Below are 26,279 nucleotides of genomic sequence, written 5' to 3'. Positions count from 1 at the left end.
GATCTTAAGATTGACCTAATGACCTACTTTCACATTTTTGAAGGTACAGGCTTCAAATTTGGACTGCATGCATATTTTTGTGTTCTGAATTGAAATTTTACATTGATTTTTATCTATTACCTGCTATCACATTTCTCAAGCTACAGCCTCCAAATTTGAAGCACATGCATAGTTCTGTTTACCGAAATGAACTTTACCTTGAAATTGATCTAGTGATCTGCTTTCACATTTCTCAAGCCACCGCTTTCAAATTTGGACCACATACACATTGTTTTGTACCTAAATGAAATGTGACCTTGATTTTGACCTTGAGCTAGTCTTGAAATTTGGAACATTCAAAAATGGCTGAGTGGATGGCGCCAAGATCAATCTGTAATCTCTTGTTAGGTTAATAGTTTAAAGGTCAAGGTCAGATTAAACCAGAATGATAGTACTTTTGTTTACAGTGAGCATATAATTTCTGTTCCTTGTGCAATTTCTAATTGCATCAAGGGGGGCATTTCGTGTTCGACGAGCTCTTGTTGACATTTTGTTTTGGAAGCATTTTGAAGAAGATTTTGATTTTTTTTTTGGATTTGTAGAAATGTTAACAAACTTTATTACACACATTTTAGCTGTCAGTTTTCAAGAGCCAGTGTTGACCTGTCATACAAAATATTCTCTTAGCAGATAATATGACGGTCCAGGCTCGTGTCAGGATGTTTTTGCTAGGGTCGAAAATTTTTTAATATGGCACATGAAAAGATGCATTTTCCTGCTACCTGAAACACCTTTAAGGTTGCATGAATGTATCATATATTTAAGGAAAAGTCTATTTATGCCCCCGGCATCTACTGATGCGGGAGGCATATAGCGATTGTCCGTCCGTCCGTTCGTTCGTTCGTCCGTCCGTCCGTCCGTACGAGGTTAACCAAATGGGACCGTTCCGTCTAGCATCAATACCCCTTACTAGAATGACTTCATACTCATGCAGATGTAACCTGTGACCTTTCCTCATCTTCAGACATCACCTGACCTCAGTTTGACCTTGACCTTGACCTTGACCTCATTTTGGACTTATATGATTGCTTTATATGGGCTATCTCTTGGTTAACTAAATGGGACCGTTTCGTCTAGCATCAATACCGCTTACAAGAATTAATTGATACTAATACAGATGTAACCTGTGACCATTCCTCATCTTCAAACATCACCTGACCTCAGTTTGACCTTGACCGTGACCTCGTTTTCGACTTAGGTTGCATTGTATCGACAAGGATGCCACCGGGGGCATGAAGCGTTTATTGAACGAAGCTCCTTGTTTTCAATCATTTCATCAAGCCTTTTCAATGTATGTACAAGTCAAATGGTTTATCGCGGCCAGAAATTTGTACAAACCGGACAGAAGTTGCGAAATTGTCATTTGTGCAGGAAAGAAGCGTTTACCGTAATGTCCAGTACTGGACAGGTATAGTGACCATGCACGGACACAGCCAATTTTCTCAGAGGGGGGCCGATCCCCTTGCCCCCCCCCCGCCCCTGGGCATTTTGAAATTTAGCAGTTCATTTTTTGCATTCTGGGACAGTTTTATGGACTAACCTGTTAAATTTGGGAAAATGATAAAATCAAGCTTTCTTGAAGGTAAAATTCTTAGTTTCTTTTAGATAAATAATATGAATTATGTCGGGGTCATATGTAGCAGCAGCCGCATATACTTTACATGCAGTCCTAATGTTGCCTTTTTCGAAAAACATTTTCTTTCCTTCTTGTCTTCTTTCCTTTTTTAAAGATTTTCCAGAGGGTGTCCGGACCCCCGGTACCCCCACTCTGGATCCGCGCATGGTGACATATCATGCTTTCTGTTTATGCAGGTAAACTTGTGTTTGGTTAAATTTCAACAGAGCACAATTGTCTGAACAGTGTACAAACTCATTACTGTTTTTTCGGGCAAGGGTGGAAAAAAAGTGGTCAACAATGAAAGCAGTAACAGTTTTATTAAAAAAAATAAACAATGAGACAAACATTTCCAACATCTTGGACGGTTCAAAAATCCCATGTTAAACATACGATAAAGCCCGAAACGCGTGAAAATGTTCCGAATGTAAATCGGGTGAAATAGACGCTCGTATAGTTAGACTATGCGTCTAGATTGATTAAACTGGGCGAGTCTACTTACTTATTACTTGAGGATGAAAAAAACGTGTTTTTTAAATGTTGCTCTTAAACAAGGGTGGCGGTTGAACTACTAAAAGTACAACAACAGTTAATTCACAACAAATCGTACGGTATGTTTTTATAATCAGTAGAAGCTAGTCGTATTTACGCTTATGAGACCTGTTTCACCCATAAAGTAACGAATTGACAGGTCCATCATGAAATATTTTCCCCAGCGTGCAAATACTTGACCTATTCAATATGATCAATGATTGTACAGCCACAGAGTATGGACTTCATTTTTCTGTATGATACCCAGGTCTCAGTGTATTGGCTCTGATATCTACCAATCCAATGTATAACCAGCCACCAGTAATAAAGAAGCTAGTGGTTTGAAAATCAACTTTATTTATCATAATAAAACAAACTATATGATTGTCAGCAATAATTATACTACATTTTAATCAAATGAATTAAAATTTCATTCATTCTACGCTTTTCTTTCAATCATAATATAAAAAACTGTTTTCTAATTAAAAAAAAAATAATATGTGTAATTTCACTAAAAAGAAAGTTATCAAAAACTGCTCAAATTGATATACAAAATGACATGATTTGTAGAAAAATGATTTACTAAGTTCACAAATAAATATTAATGATTAAATAAATAAAAACACAAAAATATTTTTTGAACTTTTTCTGCATTTCTTGTGATCTAAGCAAATATAATGAAAAAAATAATTGTTGAAGTTTTAAGATAATTTATTTATTTGCAAAATGGCCAAATGTTTTTAGATTTCCAACAAAACAAAGTATTATGACAATTACTATTTACATCATAGATTTCAAATGACAATGAACTCTTAGCTGTACAAACTATAACATCGGAGCACATATTTTTATGTATAAAACCCCTCATAAATAGCGAGTTTTAGATGCGTTTTGTAAAATTTACTGAGAAACTACTTTAAAAACTATATGAGAGTTTTTAAGTAAGATTATTGGACCCAAGAGTAAAATTGATACAGTAGTTTCAAATTCATTATTATTGTAAAATTAAAAGAAAGGATAAATATCTATCAATTTAATAAATTTGGGGAATGTGCCTTAATGTAAAAACAAAATACAACCATCATAATGTTTCAATTTTCAGATTCATTTTAAGATTTACTTAAAAACCAACAATGTTATGATCATTTTATAACACTTCCAAAGAGTAAAAAACATAATAGTTTCTCTACTACTCAATCAAGTACCGCGTTTAAAAAGCAAGTGATCAATGAAGATGTACAGATAAACTTTTACCTGTAACATGCCTGGGGTTAATTTCCACTACTGGACACGGTTTTATGGCTCTTTAGCCTGTGTATTGCTGTGAAATCAAGCACTGGTGTATAAATTTGTTAATTGAGGGGCCCACAGTAATAAAAATCGTATAGCCAGCCAGCTGGGGGGAGGGGGGCTGACCCCCCACCTGGACACGTGCCTAACAATAAACAGACCCCTACTTTTCTTGGTGTTTTTTGGTGGTTTATATGTCATTTAAGAACATTAGACTAGTAATTCTTTTTTTAAATGGGCCCGGCTATGTGTTACACCTCTCAAGAAGATTATACAATATAGCAAATATATTTTCCGTCGGTTAAGCGAAGCGAATTAGGCGGGAAATATTTTCCTTGAATAGGTATAGATCTTTTGTTGTATCAGGCCAATCAAAATCTTGTTTTGATGGTTGTTTTGTTGGTAGCCTTAGTAACGCTGGTAAGGCAAGTTATCGTGCCGATTGTTGTGATTTGTATGGTCATTCAGCTTTGGGCACCTATGCTTACAAACAGATTATTTTTCGCTAGTCATGGATGAAATTTCACCACGTAATTCGCCAAGACGTCCTAGTGCAAATAAAACGGACATTAATCAGACATTAAATTTAGTTTTGGAACAATTGAAAAGTCAGAAATTTGGTTGTGAGGGAGATTTTTTGAGTTGTTCAGATGTTGCTGTCTCGATAAAAAATGATCTTCTTGAATGCGGGTTTGTTCCAAAAGCAGAAAAGTCTTTATGGGTTCCTGTGCAAATCATAGAGTTTCTTGGTAATACTCTTGATAGCACCATAAATAGTATTTATATACCAGATAGAAGAATACAGAAAGCATTAAATACTCTTTCAGAGATAGAATATTCGTTAAAGAAACACAGACGGTTTCATGTGAGAAAATTGGCTAGTTTTGTTGGACAAATTATTTCCATGTCGGTTGTTATAGGTCACATTTCTCAAATAATGACTAGGTATTTGAGTATAGATATAGCCGCCGTACAATCGTGGGCATCTTATATACAATTAAATTGTGGTAGTATGACTCAACTCAAATTTTGGAAAGAAAATTTACAAGTATTGAACATAAGTAAGATTAATGTTGAAGATTTTTTCACTAAAATAGTATTTAGTGATGCCTCCGGAACGGGATTTGCCGATTATGAGGTAAAAACTGTAAATGGTGTCGCTCAAGGTCAGTGGACAAATGATGAACAGGTTCGATCCTCTACTTGGAGAGAACTTACAGCAGTTTTCAGAGTTATGCAGTCCATTGTACATGTTTTACGAGGACACAAGGTTAAGTGGTTTTCTGATAACCAGGCTGTTAGCAGCATTGTTAAAAAGGGTTCGATGAACGTTGAGTTGCAAACAATTGCATTCAGTATATTTACATATTGTTTAAAGAATAGTATTGTTTTAGATGTTGAATGGATTCCGAGGGAGGAAAATGAAAGAGCCGATTATCTGTCAAAGATTGTTGACAAAGATGACTGGGGCATATCTTTTCATATTGTACGCTTGATCGAAAGCAAGTGGGGTAATTTAGAGGTAGACTGGTTCGCTTCAGCTCATAATAGTAAATTACCTGTATTTTATTCCCAGTTTTGGAATGAAAGGTGTTCAGGCGTGGATGCATTTTCGGAATTTTGGGGTGGTAAATTTGGGTTGTTCGTGCCAACCATCATTACAGTTGCTAGGGTATTAAGAAAAATGCAGTCAGACAAAATTAGCGGTGTATTGATTGTACCGTCATGGTCTTCGGCAAATTTTTGGCCGTTATTATGCGTGGGTGGCAGATTTATATCCAATGTTGTAGACTGGATCGAGTTGCCTACAAATAAAGAAAATTACACTGCATGCATTAATGGCGCAGGCATTTTCGGAAATGAAAAATTGAAGTTTAAAATGTTAGCACTACGACTAATATTTTAGTGCTTGTATATATCTGTACTGTTAAGATGCTAAATATGCATCTATATATGGCGTGGCTGCCTTTATAATTGCTAGTTTTCTGTTTAGGCTGACAAGCCTTGATAATATGTGTATTGATGTTAAAATATGTTTTCACAGAAATGTGTATTAATTTGGATTATTGCGCAAGTATAGATCTTCTATTTGCATGTTATGATAAACTTTTAATATAGTTTAATATTATTAAGACACAAAAACATAGTGTCTGTTATTCATTGGCATTTATACCTTCACAGCCTTTTGTCGGCTGCATATTCCGTTTATGGAGGCTGACAAGCCATGATAATATGTGAAGAAAAAGAATATTGCAAATTATTTTATTATAATTGTATATTATCGAACGTATTCTTTATTTAAATATGTTTTTTCAGTGTTTCTCGGACGAAATAGAAGATTTACCAGATGTTTTGGTCGATAAGGTGACCTGGATCCCAGAACTACTGAAGGATGCTCGTGCCGACAGTACCACCAAATGTTACAATCGAGGTTTTATTCGGTGGAGGAAATGGGCCTTGAGTAATTCTTTGGGAGAAAAGGACATCTTTCCGGCCAAGCCATTTATTTTTGGTATATATTTGTGTTCTATCGTTCAGTCTTCAAATTCATTCAGTGCTGTATCAAAATCATATTATAGTGTTAAATGGATGCATAATTTATATGGCTTGACATCGCCTTCTGATTCATCGTTAGTAAAAAACATATTAGAAGCTGCTAAACGAAAGCTTTCTAAGAAAATTGTGAAGAAAGAACCAGTGACTCCTTTTATGTTGCTTAGAATGATCAATAGTTTTTATCAGGAAAACAATATCAAGAATCAGAGAATTATTTGCGCATGTTTGTTTGCATACGCAGGATTTTTGAGAAGTGCAGAATTACTTAAGATTAGACGTTCCAATATAGTATTCCATTCCACATATATCAATATATTTATTGAATCAAGCAAAACTGACGTTTATAGAGATGGAAATTGGGTAACAATTTCTTGCACAGGTACTGTTGTGTCCTGTAGTAAATTTACAGCGATATTTAACATGGGCGAATATTGACTCTGATTCTGACATTTATATATTTTGTGGAATGTCAAAATGCATATAAGTTAAGGGATATGCATAAACCCATTTCGTATACAACTTTGAGAGAACTGTTTATTGAAGCGTTTAAATATCATGTTTCGGATATTTCTAAATTCGGACTTCATAGCCTGCGCTCCGGGGGCGCAACTGCAGCCGCGAATAACGGCATTAAGGACAGACTTTTTAAGAGACATGGAAGGTGGCGTAGTGAAAACGCCAAAGATGGTAATATTAAAGACTGTTTAACTGAAAGACTTTCTGTTTCTCAGAATTTGGGTTTATAAATTTTGAATTAGTTTTCAAGCACATGGTATTATTTTGTAACTTATAGTTTCCCGTTCTTTGATTCATCGTGCCCAAGTGCTCATTACATATTATACAATATATGAAGCATATTGTGTTTTTGTTCTTTTGGTACAAAGATCTGTGTAGGTTTAAGGAAATATATTTTCCGTCGGTTAAGCGAAGCGAATTAGGCGGGAAATATTTTCCTTGAATAGGTATAGATCTTTTGTTGTATCAGGCCAATCAAAATCTTGTTTTGATGGTTGTTTTGTTGGTAGCCTTAGTAACGCTGGTAAGGCAAGTTATCGTGCCGATTGTTGTGATTTGTATGGTCATTCAGCTTTGGGCACCTATGCTTACAAACAGATTATTTTTTAAATCTAAATCACGGGAAATTATTTGTTACTTTATTTAAAAATATTTATATATATATATATATATATATATATATATATATATATATATATATATATATATATATATATATATATATATATATATATATATACATGAGAAGTGAATGTTATTCATGTTCAATCATTGAATTGATACTTATGAATTGAATGGTATTTGAAGTTGTTATATGATTCATGTCAGTATTTTCTTATATGTAAATGTAATGGATATTATTGGAAGAAGAAACAATGTAAGCTAATCGTGCCCAAGTGCTCATTACATATTATATTCATCGTGCCCAAGTGCTCATTACATATTATACAATATATGAAGCATATTGTGTTTTTGTTCTTTTGGTACAAAGATCTGTGTAGGTTTAAGGAAATTTATTTACTACTGTATAACCGAAAGCTCTCAGAGGGCGCGTTCGGCATACTTACTCAAGCTAACCCGAGTCACCCTGGGTATAACTCGAGTATAACTCGTGTAACCCGGGTGATAGTAGTTGTGTCATCCGAATTCTACCCACCTCCTGAAGCTGGGAAAGTCGGGTGATCGTATCCGAATGCATTAACACTTTAAACAAGGCGTCTTTGGTACACTTGTAAAAGTTTGGGTGCAGTTACTATCAAGGCTTTATCTCAATAACCACAGATGATATTGAATTGAAACTTCAAACAAGTCTTTGCGCTCATCAGACCTACCAAAATAATCAAGTTAGATAACTCTTGGTCGAATTTTATGTAAATTATGGGTCTCATTTATAGACATATTGCTTTGAAACCTAATTTTACTTTTTAAGGTCATTACCTAATCGCAGATGATCAAGTCCCATTACTCTTATATGTATTTTGACAAAATTATATCCCATTTGGACTTGGAAAATGCAATTTAAAGTTTTACATGCAAGTAAGTATATCCAAACTAATGCAGATGTCTGGTTAAAACTTCACACATTTCTCCGGGTCTGTAAAATAAGGTCATATCAACATAATATTATCACAAGCCTCATAACTCTTACTTGAGTCAGACCCCTTTTTAGAGTTAAATTTTTGCATGCAAGTTTTTTTAAACTAATGCAGATACTGGATTGAAACTTCACACATGTCTTCCATGTTGTAAAGGACATGTCATAAACTTCCATAACTCTTACTTGAACTTTGGCCAAGTTATGCCCCACTGTTTAAACTTAGTAAATGCTGGTTAAAGTTTTGTATGCAAGGTACTATCTCGGCAACTAATGCAGATATTGGACTGAAACTTCCATGCATGTCTCAAGTGATGTTAAGGAAGGTCAAAGCATCAATTCCCATAACCTTAATTTTGGACAAGTTTTACCATCTTTCTTGTGCATAGATATTGTTCTGTTTGCTTGCAAGTTGATATCTCCAAAACTAATGGGAACATTGGGTTAACATTTCTCACATGTCTTCAGGGTTGTAAAGCCAGACAGAAGCATCAATTGTCATAACACTTACTTAATTTTGGCAAAGTTATGTCCCTTTTTTGTAGTAAGAAAATGACGGTTAAAATTTTACCATCAAGTTGCTCTTGTCTAAGGGCGGTACTAGGTTGTAAACTTCTTATATCTATTCAGGGGTTTAAAGCGAGATCACAGAATCAAGTCAAATAATCCTTGAATCATTATTTCAGTTCTAGAATCGAAAATCATTCATATCGACAGTTGCCTTCGAATAGTGGAGCGAGCTGTCATTGCTCTTTTAAAACATTTTACTTTCTTCTAAATGTAGAGTAACTTTGAAATGCTCTTTTTGGCATTCATGCCCCCATCTGTAAATACTGCTAAATAGGACAGTGGTTGAGAAATCTGCTTCTTACAGTAACATCCTTGTCAAGCATATTTCGAGGGTTCTCGATCTGATTCTTAAAGCTTGTAAGTTTTCTTTCTAGGTTCACAAGGGACAACTTTTAGAGAAAAAAAATCTAGTCTTTAGAACACAAAATGAGTGATAAGGACAAATAATCCACAAAAGAAGCCACACATTGATGTTGAAGTTATAAGTGAAATATTCTACCTCGATCCCTACTTGCCGACAAACCTTTTTTCAGTCAGAACAATAAAAAAAAAAAACGAAATAATTATACCAAACACCCTTTTAATTTGAAATGGTTCGGGGTAGTAGAGTCATGTGTAGACATAAGAGGATTAGTAAGTTGTAGCTCTTGCTTCAGAAATAGTTTAAAATATAAATTAACATAAAATAGAAATTTCTAGTCTATTAAACAATATGGGCTGAGCATTTTTTCCAAGTGTTACTTGATCATAGAATCTGAAATGTCGATTGATAATAATCCAGTCTGATTTTTCACTCTGACAGAGGTCGTACCAGTTCATCTCTAACAGATTGTCTGTCCTCATAATGGCCATCAAACATATTAGGTTCTTCACAAAAATCACTTATTGTATTGTCATTGAAAATGCAAACATTATGTAAGACACACGCAGCGGCAATGTAATCAACTAACAGCACTATATCACATACATAAAACATAAAGTCCGCTAATTCAACATAATTTCTGATACGATCGAGGGATACTGTCTTGTCTGATCAGCAGTTTATTTTGGAAAATTAAGTTATTATGTGTCAAAAGTAGCAACCATTCTTTATTATTGTTACAGCTCAGAAGCTTTTGAACTGTTAGCATATAGGTAACGTTCTCCATCATTTTCAGTTACTCGATAAAGCGTTCGGACTACAATTGTTACTCGTGTCACTCGGGTGATCTAGTCAGAGTTACACGGGTTTGTATGCCGAATGCGCCCACAGGTTAGTACGATTTCTCTTCCTTACTTAACTCTTCAATTTTGAAAATGACAGGAGGTCTACCCAAACAAATCCGGAATTTTGTGTGGAAACAGAATTTAAAACTTTGAAAATTATCATCATTTCAGTGATTATTGAAGATTTGTTCAGATTTAATTTATACATATTTAGATCTTGTCTAGGAGTCAAAATGAAGAATGATAAACCAGATATCCAAGAACAAAGAATCTATTTTTAGCAAAATCATAAGGATTAAGGTTCATGTAAAGTGTTTGAGACTGCCCCTCGAGTGAATTTTTGTTTCATGTTTTGAGACCTCATAGGCCTTGTTTTTCATACGTTGTATACCAAACTGTTCAGAAAGAGTAGACGTGTCATTCAAAAGAGGTTTTGTTCGTTACAATAATATAATTTCTCTTATATGACATGTACTTTGCTTGTCCACATTCTGTTTTGTAAAAAATATCAAACTTCTTTTTCAAAAATATTGATATTAGGTCTGTACTTATTGTGTGCCTAACATATTTTTCCAGGTACTCCCAGTGTTAAAATTGCTACAATACATCTACATTTAAAAAAGTTGCCTAAATTGCAAAACGAAAGTGAAAGTAGAGCTGTCAAAATGACAAGATACTCCTATATTTCAGAAAATATGTAAGTTAACTGTATTTCAATACTAGGAGTACCTAGATAAATATGTTACAGACACAAACAAAACGTATTTAAAGAAAAAATACTTTGAAAAAAAAGTTTGATATTTTCTACAAAATAGAACCTTGATGGTCGAAATACATGTAATTTTAGACAAAATACTTATTCTCAAAGAAGCTTACCTTTGTATAATGTATTCCCTACTTCCTCTAAACAGTTCAGTGTATTTATAATAAATAGAAACGGTCTTCAAAGAATAAATTTCCAAAATCAAAATTCACCTGAGGGGTGGTCTCCAAACACTTTACATGAAACTTAAGAGTTTCGTCTCAAAGCCACAATTTGACATATTCAGTGGTCAAAATACTGTTGAATACAGAATACAATTAACAGTTTAAATATATGATAGAATTTAGCAGCTGAGAAAGTCTACAAAGACTATAAATATGTAATTGACCAACTCCTGTATGTCACAAGTTCAGGGAAGTCCCCAATGTGAAAGGACAATGAAATGATTCATACTCCTAGAAATGTGCAACAGGAGTTTGACCTTAACATGAATTGGATAAGATTCCTTACATAATGGTATCCCTCAAACTCAATATACTCTTGAACGTTAAACTTTTCTATTACAGACAGTATCTGTCTACTTCAAATTGTGTTATCTTTGTTTACATGCTTCATAAGATGTCATCACAAAATTTTATCTGATAATTTTCATTTTGTGTCAATATTTATAGACATTTAAATATGGCTACAGCTATAGATCAGTTTGAATACATTAGGAATATTGGAAAGGGTAGCTATGGAGAAGTTACACTTGCAAGGCATAAAAGAGACAGAAAACAAGTAAGCTTTTGTTAAATCAATGCCAAATTAGATAAGTCCATTTAATATCCTTTATAATACAACTTTATATTTCAAAGATTTTAAGAACATATTCTTAACTGAAGTTATTATTTTTTTAGTTACGACTAAAAAAAATCTTATTTAAATAGGTTTGAAATAATTCATATTCACAAAAATACAACCTTTATGAGTTTATCTAGAGTTCAGTGTTAATTTTTTTCTGCCCAAATATTACTGTATTACCTGTAGAGATCTAGATTATTTCTCCTGCTACACTGAGCTTTGATTGCCAGACATAGAATTCTCAGTTTAAAAGAATTTTGTGAGTCATTAACTGCTACCTGTGTTTATACTGGCATTATATTTATACTGCGGTTGGTTTGAAAATTCTTGGTCAACCAGCTGGCATGCAGAAGGTCAGTGATGGTACATAGGTGCCTGGAGGAGCACTTAGGTTCTCTCTCCACTATTAAAACCAGGAATGTTTTTTACAGGGTGAGAAAAATGTGCAGCAAGACCGGGATTCGAACCCGGGGCCTCAGAATACCATTTTGAAGTTTTACCTGGCCATCTACACATTTTCTCCCCGTTTTAATATTCACGTTCTATACCGCAACATAGTGCCCCACTAAATGAACTTCATCCTCGAATTTCAAATTGGTTAGAGAACAAGGTAAACATGACCTCGGAGTATATACATTCTGATTCACATTCCCACGTTGGGTGCCAAATGTCACAGGGTGAGAAAAATGTGGAGCCTTGGAATACCATTCTGGTGCTCTACCAACTGAGCTACCCAGCAGCCCACACATTTTCTTGCTGTTAAGATTAGATAAAATGTAAACAAGGCACGGGAATTTCAATCCAAAATCAGAAATGATTTCATGACGTTTTAAAAGTCAACAACAATTTAAATTTCCAGTCTATTATCTGTAGTGTGATTGTATGTTATTGTTCTTTAAAGCAATTCTGAATAAAAATTTTACTATGCTAATTGATATGAAGAACAGAGACCAACTATTTACTACAAGGTTTTTTAACTGTTTTATGTAAAAATGAAAAATCACTGTGTAAACCTATAAGCCTGATACAGCTTGGACTTTCTCATGCTAGCAGATCAATGCTGTGTTAGGCTTGTACCATAAAAATTGCAAACCGGTATTTAAATGACATTCAGAACACTGTCAGTTTGCTGAAATGTTGGCAGCTTTCATTCCAAAATTGGGTTGCTCCCAGACATTGGCATGTCATGATAAGAGTTCTACTTAAATTGCAGTTATAGCATCAGGAATTCCAGGGTTTAGATTTTGTTTTTTCTTGCAGTATGTGTTGAAGAAGATTAACTTGAAGAAAGCTTCATCACGAGAGAGGAGATCTGCAGAACAAGAAACCAAATTGTTATCTAAGTTAAAACACCCAAATATTGTGCGTTACAAGGATTCCTTTGAGAAAGAAGGATTTCTGTATATTGCTATGCAGTATTGTGAAGGTGGAGATTTATATACATATTGTAACAAGTTAAAAGAACAGAAAGGGACTTTATTAGAGGAAAGACAATTAGTAGAATGGTTTGTTCAAATAGCTATGGCATTAGAGGTAACTACACGACTCAACTTCCATAGTCAGTCACCTAGGCTTTTTTTGATATCATTTAACAACAAATGATAACTATGATGAACAGTTTTACCATTATCTTTTTTTAGCTCACCTGTCACAAAGTGACAAGGTGAGCTTTTGTGATTGCGTGGGGTCCATCGTCCGTGTGTACGTAAACTTTTGCTTGTGACCACTCTAGAGGTCACATTTTTCATGGGATCTTTATGAAAGTTGGTCAGAATGTTCATCTTGATGATATCTAGGTCACTTTCGAAACTAGGTCAGGTGCGGTCCAAAACTAGGTCAGTAGGTCTAAAAATAGAGAAACCTTGTGACCTCTCTAGAGGCCATATTTTGCAATGGATCTTCATGAAAATTGGTCAGAATGTTCACCTTGATGATATCTAGGTCAAGTTTGAAACTGGGTCACGTGTGATCAAAAACTAGGTCAGAAGGTCTAAAAATAGAAACACCTTGTGACCTCTCTAGAGGCTGCTGTGAAATCATTTATTTTCGTCGGCACGAAATTTCGTGGTTTTGGCCAAAACGGCTGTTTCATGGGGACGTAAATTCGTGGATTTTCATTTTTTGTAAAAAAAAAAATCATAATTTCCACTGGAATAGATCTGCAGGTACTTAGGTTCCTTACATATGAAACCTACACGTGTCAAACAGCACTACCATGGTTACCGAATTTGCAGTCTAGGCCGCGGGAGATTAGCGAGTGATCATGAGCCAATTAACGACCGCATTATCTATAATTATACGACCCCTAATTTGCAAAACATTTTACAACTGTGAAGAAAGGTCGGCGCCAATTAAAAAGTGTCAAAACTGTAGCAGCTTGTACAATAAGCATTTATAATTAAAACAAACATAAAGTTGATCATTGATCATTTGATCGTGCTTTAAACAAGAACTGCAAATTAAAACAAACTATTATAGATTTAAAGAATGTTGTTTTTAATCCGTAGTACTAGTATAACGATAATAATACTTCATAAACTATTATAAACTGGTCCGATTTTTTTTTCAAAATGAATGGCGCATCTGCATCTAAAATGACATGCTGTTAAACTTGTGCATGTGTTATTTCCTGCCGAGAAACGTGTAATGTGAATTAAGTATTAATGCATCAAACGCAAATCTAGCAATTAAGTTATAATATTTAATAGTTCCAAAGTCGTAGTATTTTACTACATTTCAGTAAAAATAAAGGCTAGTGTATAAACATTACATAGCGGGGCCAAAAAAAAATTCAAATAACAGCCGTATTATAGTGCGGTTGGCACGTGACGCTACGTCAAACTTCTATTTTTAGTATGTACTTTTACTTTGACAAGCATGTCATAAACAAGCCACGGGTACATTTCTAAATTAAATAGTCAGTTTTGTTTCTACGCATACCTATGTTAATCGTTGATGGAGCCTCCATAATCTACATGAAAGCTGCAGGTTAGTACTGCCGCATGCACACAACTACGGATCAGATCGAACGGCTATGGTGTCTTGTTTGGCGACTTTAATTACAATTATCGTGGGCACAATTTGTTCGTTGGGACTAAAATTCGTGGTTGAGCTTAACCACGAAATCCACGAAAATTAATCCCCCACGAATATTAATGATTTCACAGTATATTTTTTCATGGGATATGTATGAAAGTTGGTCTGAATGTTCATCTTGATGATATCTAGGTCAAGTTCAAAACTGGGTCATGTGCAGTCAAAAACTAGATCAGTAGGTTTATAAATAGAAAAACCTTTTGACCTCTCTAGAAGCCATATTTTTCAATGGATCTTCATGAAAATTGGTCAGAATGTTCACCTTGATGATATCTAGGTCAAGTTCGAAACTGGGTCATGTGCGATCAAAAACTAGGTCAGTAGGTCTAAAAATAGAAAAACCTTTTGACCTCTCTAGAGGCCATATTTTTCATGAGATCTTCATGAAAATTGGTGAGAATGTTCACCTTGATGATATCTAGGTCAAGTTCAAAACTGGGTCACATGCCTTCAAAAACTAGGTCATTAGGTCAAATAATAGAAAAACCTTTTGACCTCTCTAGAGGCCATATTTTTCATTGGATCTTCATGAAAATTGGTGAGACTCAGAATGTTCACCTTGATGATATCTAGGTCAAGTTCAAAACTGGGTCACATGCCTTCAAAAACTAGGTCATTAGGTCAAATAATAGAAAAACCTTGTGACCTCTCTAGAGGCCATATTTTTCATTGGATCTTCATGAAAATTAGTCAGAATGTTCACCTTGATGATGTCTAGTGCATGTTCGAAACTGGATCACATGCCATCAAAAACTAGGTCAGTAGGTCAAATAATATAAAGACCTTGTGACCTCTCTAGAGGCGATATTTTTCGTGGGGTCTGTATGAAAGTTGTTTGAATATTTATCTTGATGATATCTAGGTTAAGTTCGAAACTGGGTCATGTGCGGTCCAAAACTAGGTCAGTAGGTCTAAAAATAGAAAAACCTTGTGACCTCCCTAGAGGCCATATTTTTCAATGGATCTTCATGAAAATTGGTCAGAATGTTCACCTTGATGATATCTAGGTCAGTTTCGAAACTGGGTCAACTGCGGTCAAAAACTAGGTCAGTAGGTCAAAAATAGAAAAACCTTGTGACTTCCCTAGAGGCCATATCTTTCAATGGATCTTTATGAAAATTGGTCAGAATGTTCACCTTGATGATATCTAGGTCAAGTTCCCGAGAGGTTACTCTTTATTAGCAAACCATATACAAATGGTGGACTAGTCAAATCACCTTTTGTCCATGGTCTGTCCTTCCATCTGTTAACAATTTTTGTTATGGCATCTACTCTGAAACTACTTGGTGGTTTTCAATGAAAATTAGCCTAAATGAACTGGGTTGCAGGCGGACAGGTGAGCGATTCAGGACCAAGATGGTCCTCTTGTTTATATCTTAGAAACATGTGTACAAAGTTTCATTTTATTCAACTGAAAAGCTCACTGAATATCAACAAGTTGGACAGGTTGAACATCAACACTATTTTTACCCAAAGGCACAGTAGCATAATACATTGTATAATATTACATAGATTACCACCAGACAACAGAGTTTCATGGAGCCAATATACTTTTAAAAGGTGTTTAGAGCTAGTGGTGTAGCATTCTAAGTTATGTGGGATAATCAGATGAGACAGGCATCATACTTGCCATTTCATTAAGTTTTATATATGAGCTGCGCCATGAGAAAACTAACATAGTTCGTTTGCTACCAGCATGGATCCAGACCAGCCTGCGCATCCCTGCAGTCTGGTCAGGATCCATGCTGTTCGCTAACGGTTTCTCTAATTGCAATAAATGCACTATGTTGGTTTTCTCATGGCGCAGCTCATATATGCTATATTGTATTTAAATCACTTTATGTGGGCAAATTGTTTCTTCCCATAAGATCACATGTATGTTTTTTGCATCCCTAGCAGTTGGCATTGTGAGTCGTGTTTATACCAGTGTCATGTAGTGATTTGCAGGAAGATGAGGAACAAAGGTGGGAAGAGCAGTCTCTTGCTTTCACTGTTGTTTGATTGTAATATATGTGGATGTGCATACACAATATTCAAAGGAAGTAATGCTGTTGCAACTTTGGCTGAAATGGACTTTGTTGTTCAAGCTGTCACTATTTGGTGACCTTTTTATTGAATGAAATGAAACTTTTAGGCATTGTTAGTAAGGTATGAAATAAAATAAAAAAATTGTTTAATATTTCTGTATATTTGTTTTTAGCTCACCTGAGCAGGAAGTGCTCAGTGTGAGCTATTATGATCACCAAGTGTTCAGCATCCATTGTGTGTGATGGGTCATCTTGGCTTTAAAACTAGGCCACTAGGTCAATTAATAAGAAAACATTATTAACACTTTAGAGGCAACATTTTCTATCTAATCTTCATAAAACTTTGTCAGAATGTTTTTCTCTTTGAAATCTAGATCAGTTTTAAAACCAGGTTACATGTACCTGAAGTCTGAAACTAGGTCACTTGGTCAAATCTTAGAAAAACCTTCTGAACATTCTAGAGGCCACATTTTCTCCTTGTTTGTCATAAGTAATTATTATATATCATAGAAGAACTTTGTTAACACTAGTCTCAGGCCACAGTTTCTATTTGATCTTCATGATACTTGGTCAGAGTGTTTGCCTGTTTAAATTTGTAACTTGGTCATTTAGGTGAAAATACTTACTAGTGATCATTTAAAGTTGATAAGTGATCTGCCCTGAATTACATAAAACATGGTTAAGAATGTTTCTCTTTGTCAGAGTCTATAATATCTACTGTAAATAGTATTACTGAAATGTATATATACAGTATTTCATGTATGTATGTAGTGGAAACTCTAAAGAATCTTCTTGTCAGAAAATACTGACACAGTTTCAAAATAATTTCACATACATTTTTCCTGTGTGACCCTCTACCAAAATTGTTGGCTCGGGTGATCTATATCTTAGCCCTCTTATTTCTAACTTACAGGTTAGAGTTTTTTTTAATCAATTTGTTGTTGTGAATTGTTAATCCTTTAAATAATAGAAATTTTTCATATACTGTTGCTATTGCTCTCTTTTGCAGTATATGCATGAGAGGGATATATTACACAGAGATCTGAAAACACAGAACATTTTTCTAACAAAGAGCATAATAATCAAAGTTGGAGATCTTGGAATTGCAAGGTAGGTGACATATATGTGACTTCATAAAAGTCTTATTCCATGAAGCCATCTTATAGCCAAGTTTTAACTTCAAAGAGAAATGGTGTTTCATGAAATCTTAGGTAAGTAAATCTACTGGTAAAAGGTAAAAGAGTAATAGTTGAAATAGTTCAAAAACAGGACAGTTTTAGGAATGATAACATTCATCTTAACTGTCTTATATTTAAAAACATGTTCAGTGGATCCATTTTCAAGTATCATCAAATATATGAAATTTGGTGTAACAAACATCTTCTAAAATACCACAGACAAAATGGAGTTAAAGACATTGAAATAATGGTTGATGATGTATTGTTAAGTCAATTAAAGACCCCTTTTCAGCACTATTTACGTATAGAAGCATATTTAAAGAAAGCACTTGACATTTACATCTGTAAACAGGAATTTCATTATGACATTTCAAATATGCACAACAACATGGAGTTCCCATTCAGTTTTATCTGTAGGCTAACTATGTGCACTTTTTCGTATACCTTTTTGAGACCCTTACTTTGACAAAGTGCAACCATCATTCAATCAAGATGTTTCATATTTATCGTGTTTTAATAAATATTAATACACAAATCTGCTACATAGATTCAGTTCGATATGATGTCATTAACAGCAAGAGAGTTATCTTACAACCATGGAGAGTTTCTAGCACTGGTGAAAATAACATAAAGTATTGTCTAGTATCCATGAAAAGTTTATATGAGCCACGCCATGAGAAAACCAACATAGTGGGTTTGCGACCAGCATGGATCCAGACCAGCCTGCGCATCCGCGCAGTCTGGTCAGGATCCATGCTGTTCGCTAACAGTTTCTCCAATTCCAATAGGCTTTAAAAGCGAACAGCATGGAGCCTGACCAGACTGCGCGGATGCGCAGGCTGGTCTGGATCCATGCTGGTCGCATACCCACTATGTTGGTTTTCTCATGGCACGGTTCATATATGAATATTGTATCGTATTTCAGAGTATTAGATAATTGTTCTGACATGGCGACCACATTGTTTGGGACACCTTACTATATGAGCCCTGAGTTGTTTTCTAATAAACCTTATAACCATAAGGTAAGCTCATTCATGCATTGAAAGACAAAAGTTGTCATTTTAAAGACATTGTTTCAAGAAAAACACAGATTATATGTTTTTATGTTGGTAAAACAAGCTTACTCTAACTAAATTTTCGTGATGATATATACGGAGATTGAGAAATTTGAATATGTTTCTTAGATATATACAGTTATTTAGATTTACCAAAAACTTACATATATAGCAAAATGCATTTTCTGTCAGAATGTTTTCATTAAGAAATATAAGTTCCCAAGTGTGATTTATTAATGAATAACCCGTGTTTTGAGTTCTCAAGCGTAAGAATATATCACGAAGGCCGTAGACCTGAGTGATATATATTTTTTCGCATAAGAACAAAAGACTCGGGTTTATCTACGATTAATCACACTTGGGAACTTGTAATTTCGATTCTAACAGGACAAACTTGAAACAACAGTGTTACGGAACAGCCAAAACAACCCTTTGCATGCAAGTGGGTTATCGCAAAGTAACTGTGGACTGATTTTCTTCTATGTGTATGTAGGTTATTTACTGGTCGTGTTAGAATCCACACTTCTGCCAGGGCAAATAGTAATCCATAGTCCTTGACTATAGTTTTAGAACTGAGTGATAAAATAAACTGAAGGTGGAGATACCTGAAAATCATGTTGACAGTTTTTGATTAACTCATGTGTAATTGGTAGTTTATAAGCTAAGATCCTACAACTATGGCAGATAGGTTGCTCAGTGAATATATGTCTTCAATGTACATTCATAATACAAAGGGAAAAGTATTGATTTTAATACGTCTGTTTTTACAGTCGGATGTCTGGGCACTTGGTTGCTGTGTGTATGAAATGATGACACTAAAACATGCTTTCAATGCAAAAGACATGAACTCCTTGGTCTTTAAAATATTACGAGGAAAGGTAAGATTGATTTTTAGCTCAACTATACGAAGTACATGGTGAGCCGCCTAGTCGGTCCTACGTCCACATCAGTGTCTGTTCCATGTCAACACCTTGATTAAAGTTTTGATGCACTTTCTTTTTATCTTTGTTATTACTTGATGGATTTGCTTCAAACTTAAAATAGTTATTCCTCTTTATTATCCACATCATAAGACACAAGGGCCATAACTTCTGCACCAATATTTCATGAATTACCTCCCCTTTTTACTTAGAATTTCAGGTTCAAGGTTTGGAGCACTGTCACTCTACCTTTGTTTTTACTAAATGGATTTGATTAAGACTTAAAGCTGTTGTTCCACATTATCACTCACATGATATGACTCAAGTTCCATAACTCTGACATCAATTTTTCATAAATTATGCCCCTTTTTACTAAGAATTTTCGCCCGCTTAGCCCAGTAGGGAGAGCGTCGGTCTACAGTTCGAGGGGTCGCGAGTTCGATCCTCGGGCGGGGCATATGTTCTCCGTGACGATTTGATAAAAGACATCGTGTCTGAAATCATTCGTCCTCCACCTCTGATAATTCATGTGGGTAAGTTGGCAGTTACTTGCGGAGAACAGGTTTGTACTGGTACAGAATCCAGGAACACTGGTTAGGTTAACTGCCCGCCGTTACATGACTGAAATACTGTTGAAAAACGGCGTTAAACCCAAAACAAAACAAACAAAAAAACTAAGAATTTCAAGTTTTTTTTTATGCATTTTCAGTATATTTCTGTTGTTACAGAAAGGTTTGATTCAGTTTAAAGTAGTTTGTCCACATCATCATCCACATCATATGACACAAGGACCATAACTCTCACGCCAATATTTCATTAATTATCCCCTATTTTGCATAAAAGTTTTGGTTAAAATTTTGATGCATTTTCACTTTATCTCCGTTTTTAATGAATGAAAGTTACAATAGATGTTTCACATTATCACTCACATGATTTGATACAAGATCCATAACTCTGACACCAATTTTTCATGAATTGTGCCCCCATTTTACTTAGAATTTTAGGTTGCTTTTGATGCATTTTCATTATATTTCTGTTAGTACAGAAGGGATTTGATTCAAACTAAAAATAATTGTCCCACATCATCACTCACATCATATGACACAAGATTCCATAACTCTGGTCTGGCACCAATTTTTTATGAAGTATGGTCCCCTTTTTACTTAAAATTTCAGATTGAAGTTGTGATGCACTTTTACTCTATCTCAATTATTACTAAATGGATTTGATTTAAACTCGAACTGGTTGTTTCATATTATTAGCCACATGATATGTAGTATTCCTTCCTCAGTTGTCAGGGGTCACACTGGGATTTTTTTTTCTCTGAGCCACTGCTCTTTCCAATGATAAAAGCGCATAGCATTGACATTCTTGTAGGACTACATTATATGTACCAAAGTACTCATACCACTCAATAAATTAATGTAGTTATTACATATATCTACCCTTTAAAAAGCTATTTAGAAATATCAGTTTTTGTTAACTTCTAAAATTATCATTCTTATAAACATCTGCCATTTAATAAATAGGTTTTTGAAAATCACATTTAAAATAAAGATGTCAAAAAAGAAGAAATTTTGTTTAAGCAGTTCACATTTTAAGTTGTCATATTTTTCTTAAATGCAGACTTTTTTTGGCTTTTTATTAAGATTGCACTAGAAAATTTCGTTGAAAATGACAGAAATATCCGAAAGTCACAGTCGCGAAAACGGGTGACAATTACGGAAAACGAAAGTTAGAATTAAATTCTTGATAAAATACCTATGTTTTATTGCTTTTCAACATTATAGCTATTCAGTACTTAAAATTTCTGCTTATCTAAAGCATTTTTTTAAATCTGTTTTTGCCAAAACTAAGCCTCGGCAATAATAGAAAATTTGCTATATATATCGTAGCGGCCGATTGCTCATAAAATCGTATCAGGCGCACAAAATGATGATTATAATTATCCAGTTTGTTTTTCAATAATCTAATCATCGCAATTTGACTGCCTAATCAAATAAAAATTTTGCAAAATGGCTCCCTCCCTTTCAATAACGGATGTTGTTTGTCTACACAGATTATCGATTTTTCACACCTTTTGGTTCGTAAACGCTTGTAAAACAGGCAATATTCGTAGTTCTGCAGACAGACATAGGTTTGGGCCATTTTCGCCAATTAAGAATTTTCGGCGCCACATTTAATTTTTTGTCGCAAATGGCTCAAGTGGCGATCAACAGCTTGACCCCTGGATGTGCCCTGTTTCACTATCCAGCATGGACATAGTCAAGCACACTGTCTCCTGAGACAACTCTTATTCACAGATGTTTTCCAGAGAATCCTAGAAAGTAGCAGAGAAATTTTGAAAATGCGGACAAATGTTTGCCTCACAATTTAAACCAACAAGCTTTATACCTAAAATACCTCTGTGCCAAAAGTAAAGTGAATTTGTCTCTTAGATTTATTTGTGATTGGTAACCTTAGTAACAGCATTATTGAACAGACTATGTTATGTTGTAGATGCCTCCGATGCCGCGACAGTACTCACAGGACCTCGTGTCACTGTTACGCAGTATGTTACATCAAGATCCGGGTAAACGGCCAACAGTCAGCAGAATTCTCAGGGACCCATACATCAAGAAAAATATTGCAATATTACTTGAAGAAACTAAACAAAGGTTGGTTATATGCATGTTTTCTATTCAACTTAGTTTATATTTACATCTAGCTGTATCATTTGAGTTTTAACAAAAAAAGAAGACCTTTTCATTTTTTTATGTACAAGAAGTTGTTATTTGAAGAGAAAGTTACTTTTGAATTAACCTTTTATCAAAGGTTCTTGTAACAGTGTTGTGTATATTTCAGACACCGACCAGCAAGTGCATCAAGACCTCAGGTGAGCCGTCCTGGCTCCGCCCACTCTGTCTCATCTGTATCATCGTCTTCATCCTCGGTACCAGTCTCCGCCCGATCTCGTAGTTCAGCTTCATCACAACAAGGCATTGATGTCCCCGACAGGTCAAGGTCATCTCTAGACAGTGAAAGGTCGCAGCCTGAGAGGTCAGTTGTTAGTGTGTCAAGTGTAGAAGTTGGTGCAGGAGAACCAAGTGTTGAAAAACAAACAGTACAAAATCATAGGTAAGACTTGCAAAAGATCATAAATTTTGGTACACAGGTGTAACAGGGTTTTTTTCTAGCTATTTTGGGAACATAGCCTATACCCATAAAATTGGGAATTTTGACGCATAAATGTTCCGAATTTGGAAATATGTAGTCCCACAGGATATAGTAAGGATGTGTTTAAGCACTTTCTCATAAACTTGTTTCACATTGTACAACCTCTTTAACATACTTCCATTACAAAATTGTCCATAATTTGGTCAATGTTTGTGCAATTTTGATGAATTTTTTTTTCAGGATGTAGATTGGGAATTTTTGCACTCATTTTGGGAAAAAAACATACTTTTTGGCATTGGGAATATAGCCGAGAAACGGCTATAAAAACGGCCTAAAAACCCTGTGTAACATGATAAAATAATAGAGGTCAAGTTCGACTTTGAGGTCATTAGGTCAAGGGTCAAGGTCACAATGACCCGGAACAGTTAAACGGTTTCCGGATGATAACTTGAGAACGCTTGGGGCTAGGATCATGAAAGTTGATAGGGAGGTTGGTCATGACCAGCAGATGACACCTATTGATTTTGAGGTCAGTAGGTCAAGGTTACAGTGACCCAGAACAGTTAAACCATTTCTGGATGATAACTTGAGAATGCTTGGGCCTAGGATCATGAAAGTTGATATGAAGGTTGATCATGACTAGAAGATGACACCTTATAATTTTGAGTTCAGTAGGTCAAAGGTTGTGGTCACAGTGACCCGGAACAGTTAAACTGTTTCCGGACGATAACTTGAGAACGCTTGGGCCTAGGATCACAAAACTTAAGAGGGAGGTTGATCATGACCAGCAGATGACCCCTATTGATTTTGAGGTTCGGCTTTCTCATGTGACAAGGCCATATTGTGGGAGTATAATTCGTCACTCCTGTGACAGCTCTAGTTGGACATGCTGAGTAGAAGATCTATATTGCATTTCAGTCACTAAGTCAACCATCAGTGTCTCTTTGATTTTTGCTCCTGCCCCCGATTGACTTCTTGCCTATTACTACTATGCTTTGGGGGAGACATGGGCTTTTCTACAAAAGCATCTTCTAGTTGTTCATGTTTTTAAATATGAAATTCAGATTGAATATATCTTTAAACTGAATATAAGGAAAATTATTTCAGATATTAATACATTCAGATGTTAATACATTTTTCTAACATGAACCATAAATTTGCATTGTTATCATTCTCTAATTAATGTAACAAAGTTCAAATTACAAGCATACACTTCTAGAGTGAGATGATCACTGAAGATGATGTTGGTGATGAAGTTTAAATGATTGTTTCGTAGTTAGATGCTAGTAAGCGCTGTCACCAAAATATAGATGCGTAAATTATATATGAAGCACATTCTATGTAAAAATTAGCTAGCTGCTTTATTTAGATGAACATATGATGATGGACACTTTTCCTATGTTGTATAGTTAGACATAAGGTACATATATCGAATAAATTGAATGTACTAATACTAGTTCATTCCTTTGTATTGAAAAGCTGTATATTGTTTGATATAGGAGAAAGCCTGTGGACTTTCACCCGATACACGAAGGTAAGATGGTGGTAGACCTGAAGGAGGAAGAAGACGGCTCAGACCAGGACACAATAAAACAGGGAATCATCAAACAGAATAGTAGCAAAGATAGTAAAGAAAATCAAGAAATAAAACAGAAAGAGGAACCACCACATCCCAAGTCTGATAGACAGGTAAGTTATCTAGAAGTCGGCATCTCACCACAGTTGTTTAAATCACTTCCCACTTTCAGCAGAAAGGTTATTGAAGAACTAAGTCTATTTAACCTGAAAAAATGTTTTCTGCCAACATAAGGATTATGTCATCTAGTAAAAACCTGCTATTTCTTTCACATTAGATTAAATCCTTTAACCTTTAGCCTGCTGGCGGCAAGTGGTTTTGCTTTTGCAGGCAGATCATAGTCTGCACTGTTCGCTTTTCAGTCAGTAAATTTTCAGTGAACACCCCTTTGAATAATAAGTGGTACTGCCCAAATGGAATGATGGACCAGTCCATTTTAGAAATTTAGCAGGGTAAAGGTTAATAAATTAACTTCTCCAACAACCAGTGTCATCCGAGCCATGTTGGATTTAGATAGGTTGCAGTGTACTTATCAGTATAAAACTATCCTTCCCAATCTCTTAAAACTTAATAAAACTCAACGAAAAGTTGATTACTGTGCAAGTTTGACTTTGCCACTTGATTTTAATATAATTCAGAAGGCAGTTTGGAAAATATGTTATCAATTTGTTGCATGACCCTAGAATTAATACAAAAATTAAATTGCAAGATTTTTTATCTTTAATGATATGTGCTATTTTTAGCTCTACTATTCGAAGAATAGTCTAGCTATTCTACTCACCCTGGCGTCGGCGTCGCCGTCGGCGTCACACCTTGGTTAAGTTTTTGCATTCAAGTACATACAGCCATCAATTAAAGGCATATAGCTTTGAAACTTATTTTTTTCTTTTTCTAGGTCAATTACCAACCTCTCTGGGTCAAGTCCCATAACTCTGACATGTATTTTGAGCAAATTATGCCCCCTTTTGAACTTAGAAAATTTTGGTTAAAGTTTTACGTGCAAGTTACTATCTCCAAAACTAATGCAGATATTGAATTGAAACTTCACATGTGTCTTCAGAGTTATAAAACTAGTTGATAGCAGCAAGTCCCATAACTCTGACCTTTATTTTGGCCAAATTATGCCCCCTTTTGGACTTAGAAAATTCTGGTTAAAGTTTTGCGTGCAAGTACATACAGCTATTTCTAAAAGGCATATAGATTTGAAAGTTATTTTTTCTTTTTCTAGGTCAATTACCAACCTCTCTGGTTCAAGTCCCATAACTCTGACATGTATTTTGAGCAAATTATGCCCCCTTTTGGACTTAGAAAATTCTGGTTAAAGTTTTACATTCAAGTTACTATCTCCAAAACTAATGAAGATATTGAATTGAAACTTCACATGTGTCTTCGGAGTTTTAAAACTAGTTGATAGCAGCAAGTCCCATAACTCTGACCTTCATTTTGGCCAAATTATGCCCCCTTTTGGACTTAGAAAATTCTGGTAAAAGTTTTGCGTGCAAGTACATACAGCTATTACTAAAAGGCATACAAATTTGAAACTTATTTTTTCTTTTTCTAGGTCAATTACCAACCTCTCTGGGTCAAGTCCCATAACTCTGACATGTATTTTGAGCAAATTATTCCCCTTTTTGGACTTTGAAAATCCTGGTTAAAGTTTTGCATGCAAGTACATATACAGCTATTACTAAAAGGCATATAGATTTGAAAGTTATTTTTCCTTTTTCTAGATCAATTACCAACCTCAC

General features: G+C 35.0%; 2 protein-coding genes across 6 annotated transcripts in view; both read left to right on the top strand.

The window, feature by feature from the left end:
- Nucleotides 1-3,986: 3,986 nt before the first annotated feature.
- LOC128552029 (uncharacterized) lies at nt 3,987-5,381 on the top strand. Its single transcript, XM_053533021.1, has one exon. The coding sequence runs from the start codon at nt 3,987-3,989 to the stop codon at nt 5,379-5,381; it is 1,395 nt and encodes a 464-aa protein (XP_053388996.1).
- A 5,557-nt stretch (nt 5,382-10,938) lies between these two features.
- Nucleotides 10,939-26,279, top strand: part of LOC123532054 (serine/threonine-protein kinase Nek4-like) — a 51,626-nt gene continuing 36,285 nt past the window's right edge. For 2 of the 5 annotated variants that reach the window (XM_053533024.1, XM_053533022.1), the window contains exons 1-8: nt 10,939-11,460; nt 12,784-13,056; nt 17,656-17,756; nt 18,750-18,846; nt 19,650-19,757; nt 22,299-22,456; nt 22,644-22,916; nt 24,455-24,644. In XM_053533024.1, the coding sequence (XP_053388999.1) occupies nt 11,362-11,460; nt 12,784-13,056; nt 17,656-17,756; nt 18,750-18,846; nt 19,650-19,757; nt 22,299-22,456; nt 22,644-22,916; nt 24,455-24,644 (1,299 nt within the window). In that variant the 5' untranslated portion in view covers nt 10,939-11,361. The remainder of the gene's footprint in view (nt 11,461-12,783; nt 13,057-17,655; nt 17,757-18,749; nt 18,847-19,649; nt 19,758-22,298; nt 22,457-22,643; nt 22,917-24,454; nt 24,645-26,279) is intronic. The other 3 variants (XM_053533023.1, XM_053533025.1, XM_053533026.1) reach the window with 2 other exon arrangements.

The sequence above is a fragment of the Mercenaria mercenaria genome, unplaced genomic scaffold (assembly GCF_021730395.1).
Source record: "Mercenaria mercenaria strain notata unplaced genomic scaffold, MADL_Memer_1 contig_1956, whole genome shotgun sequence".
In the NCBI taxonomy this organism is placed as follows: Eukaryota; Metazoa; Mollusca; class Bivalvia; order Venerida; family Veneridae; genus Mercenaria; species Mercenaria mercenaria.
Note: the sequence above shows the minus strand (reverse complement) of the source record. Positions and strands in the feature narration are given on the sequence as shown.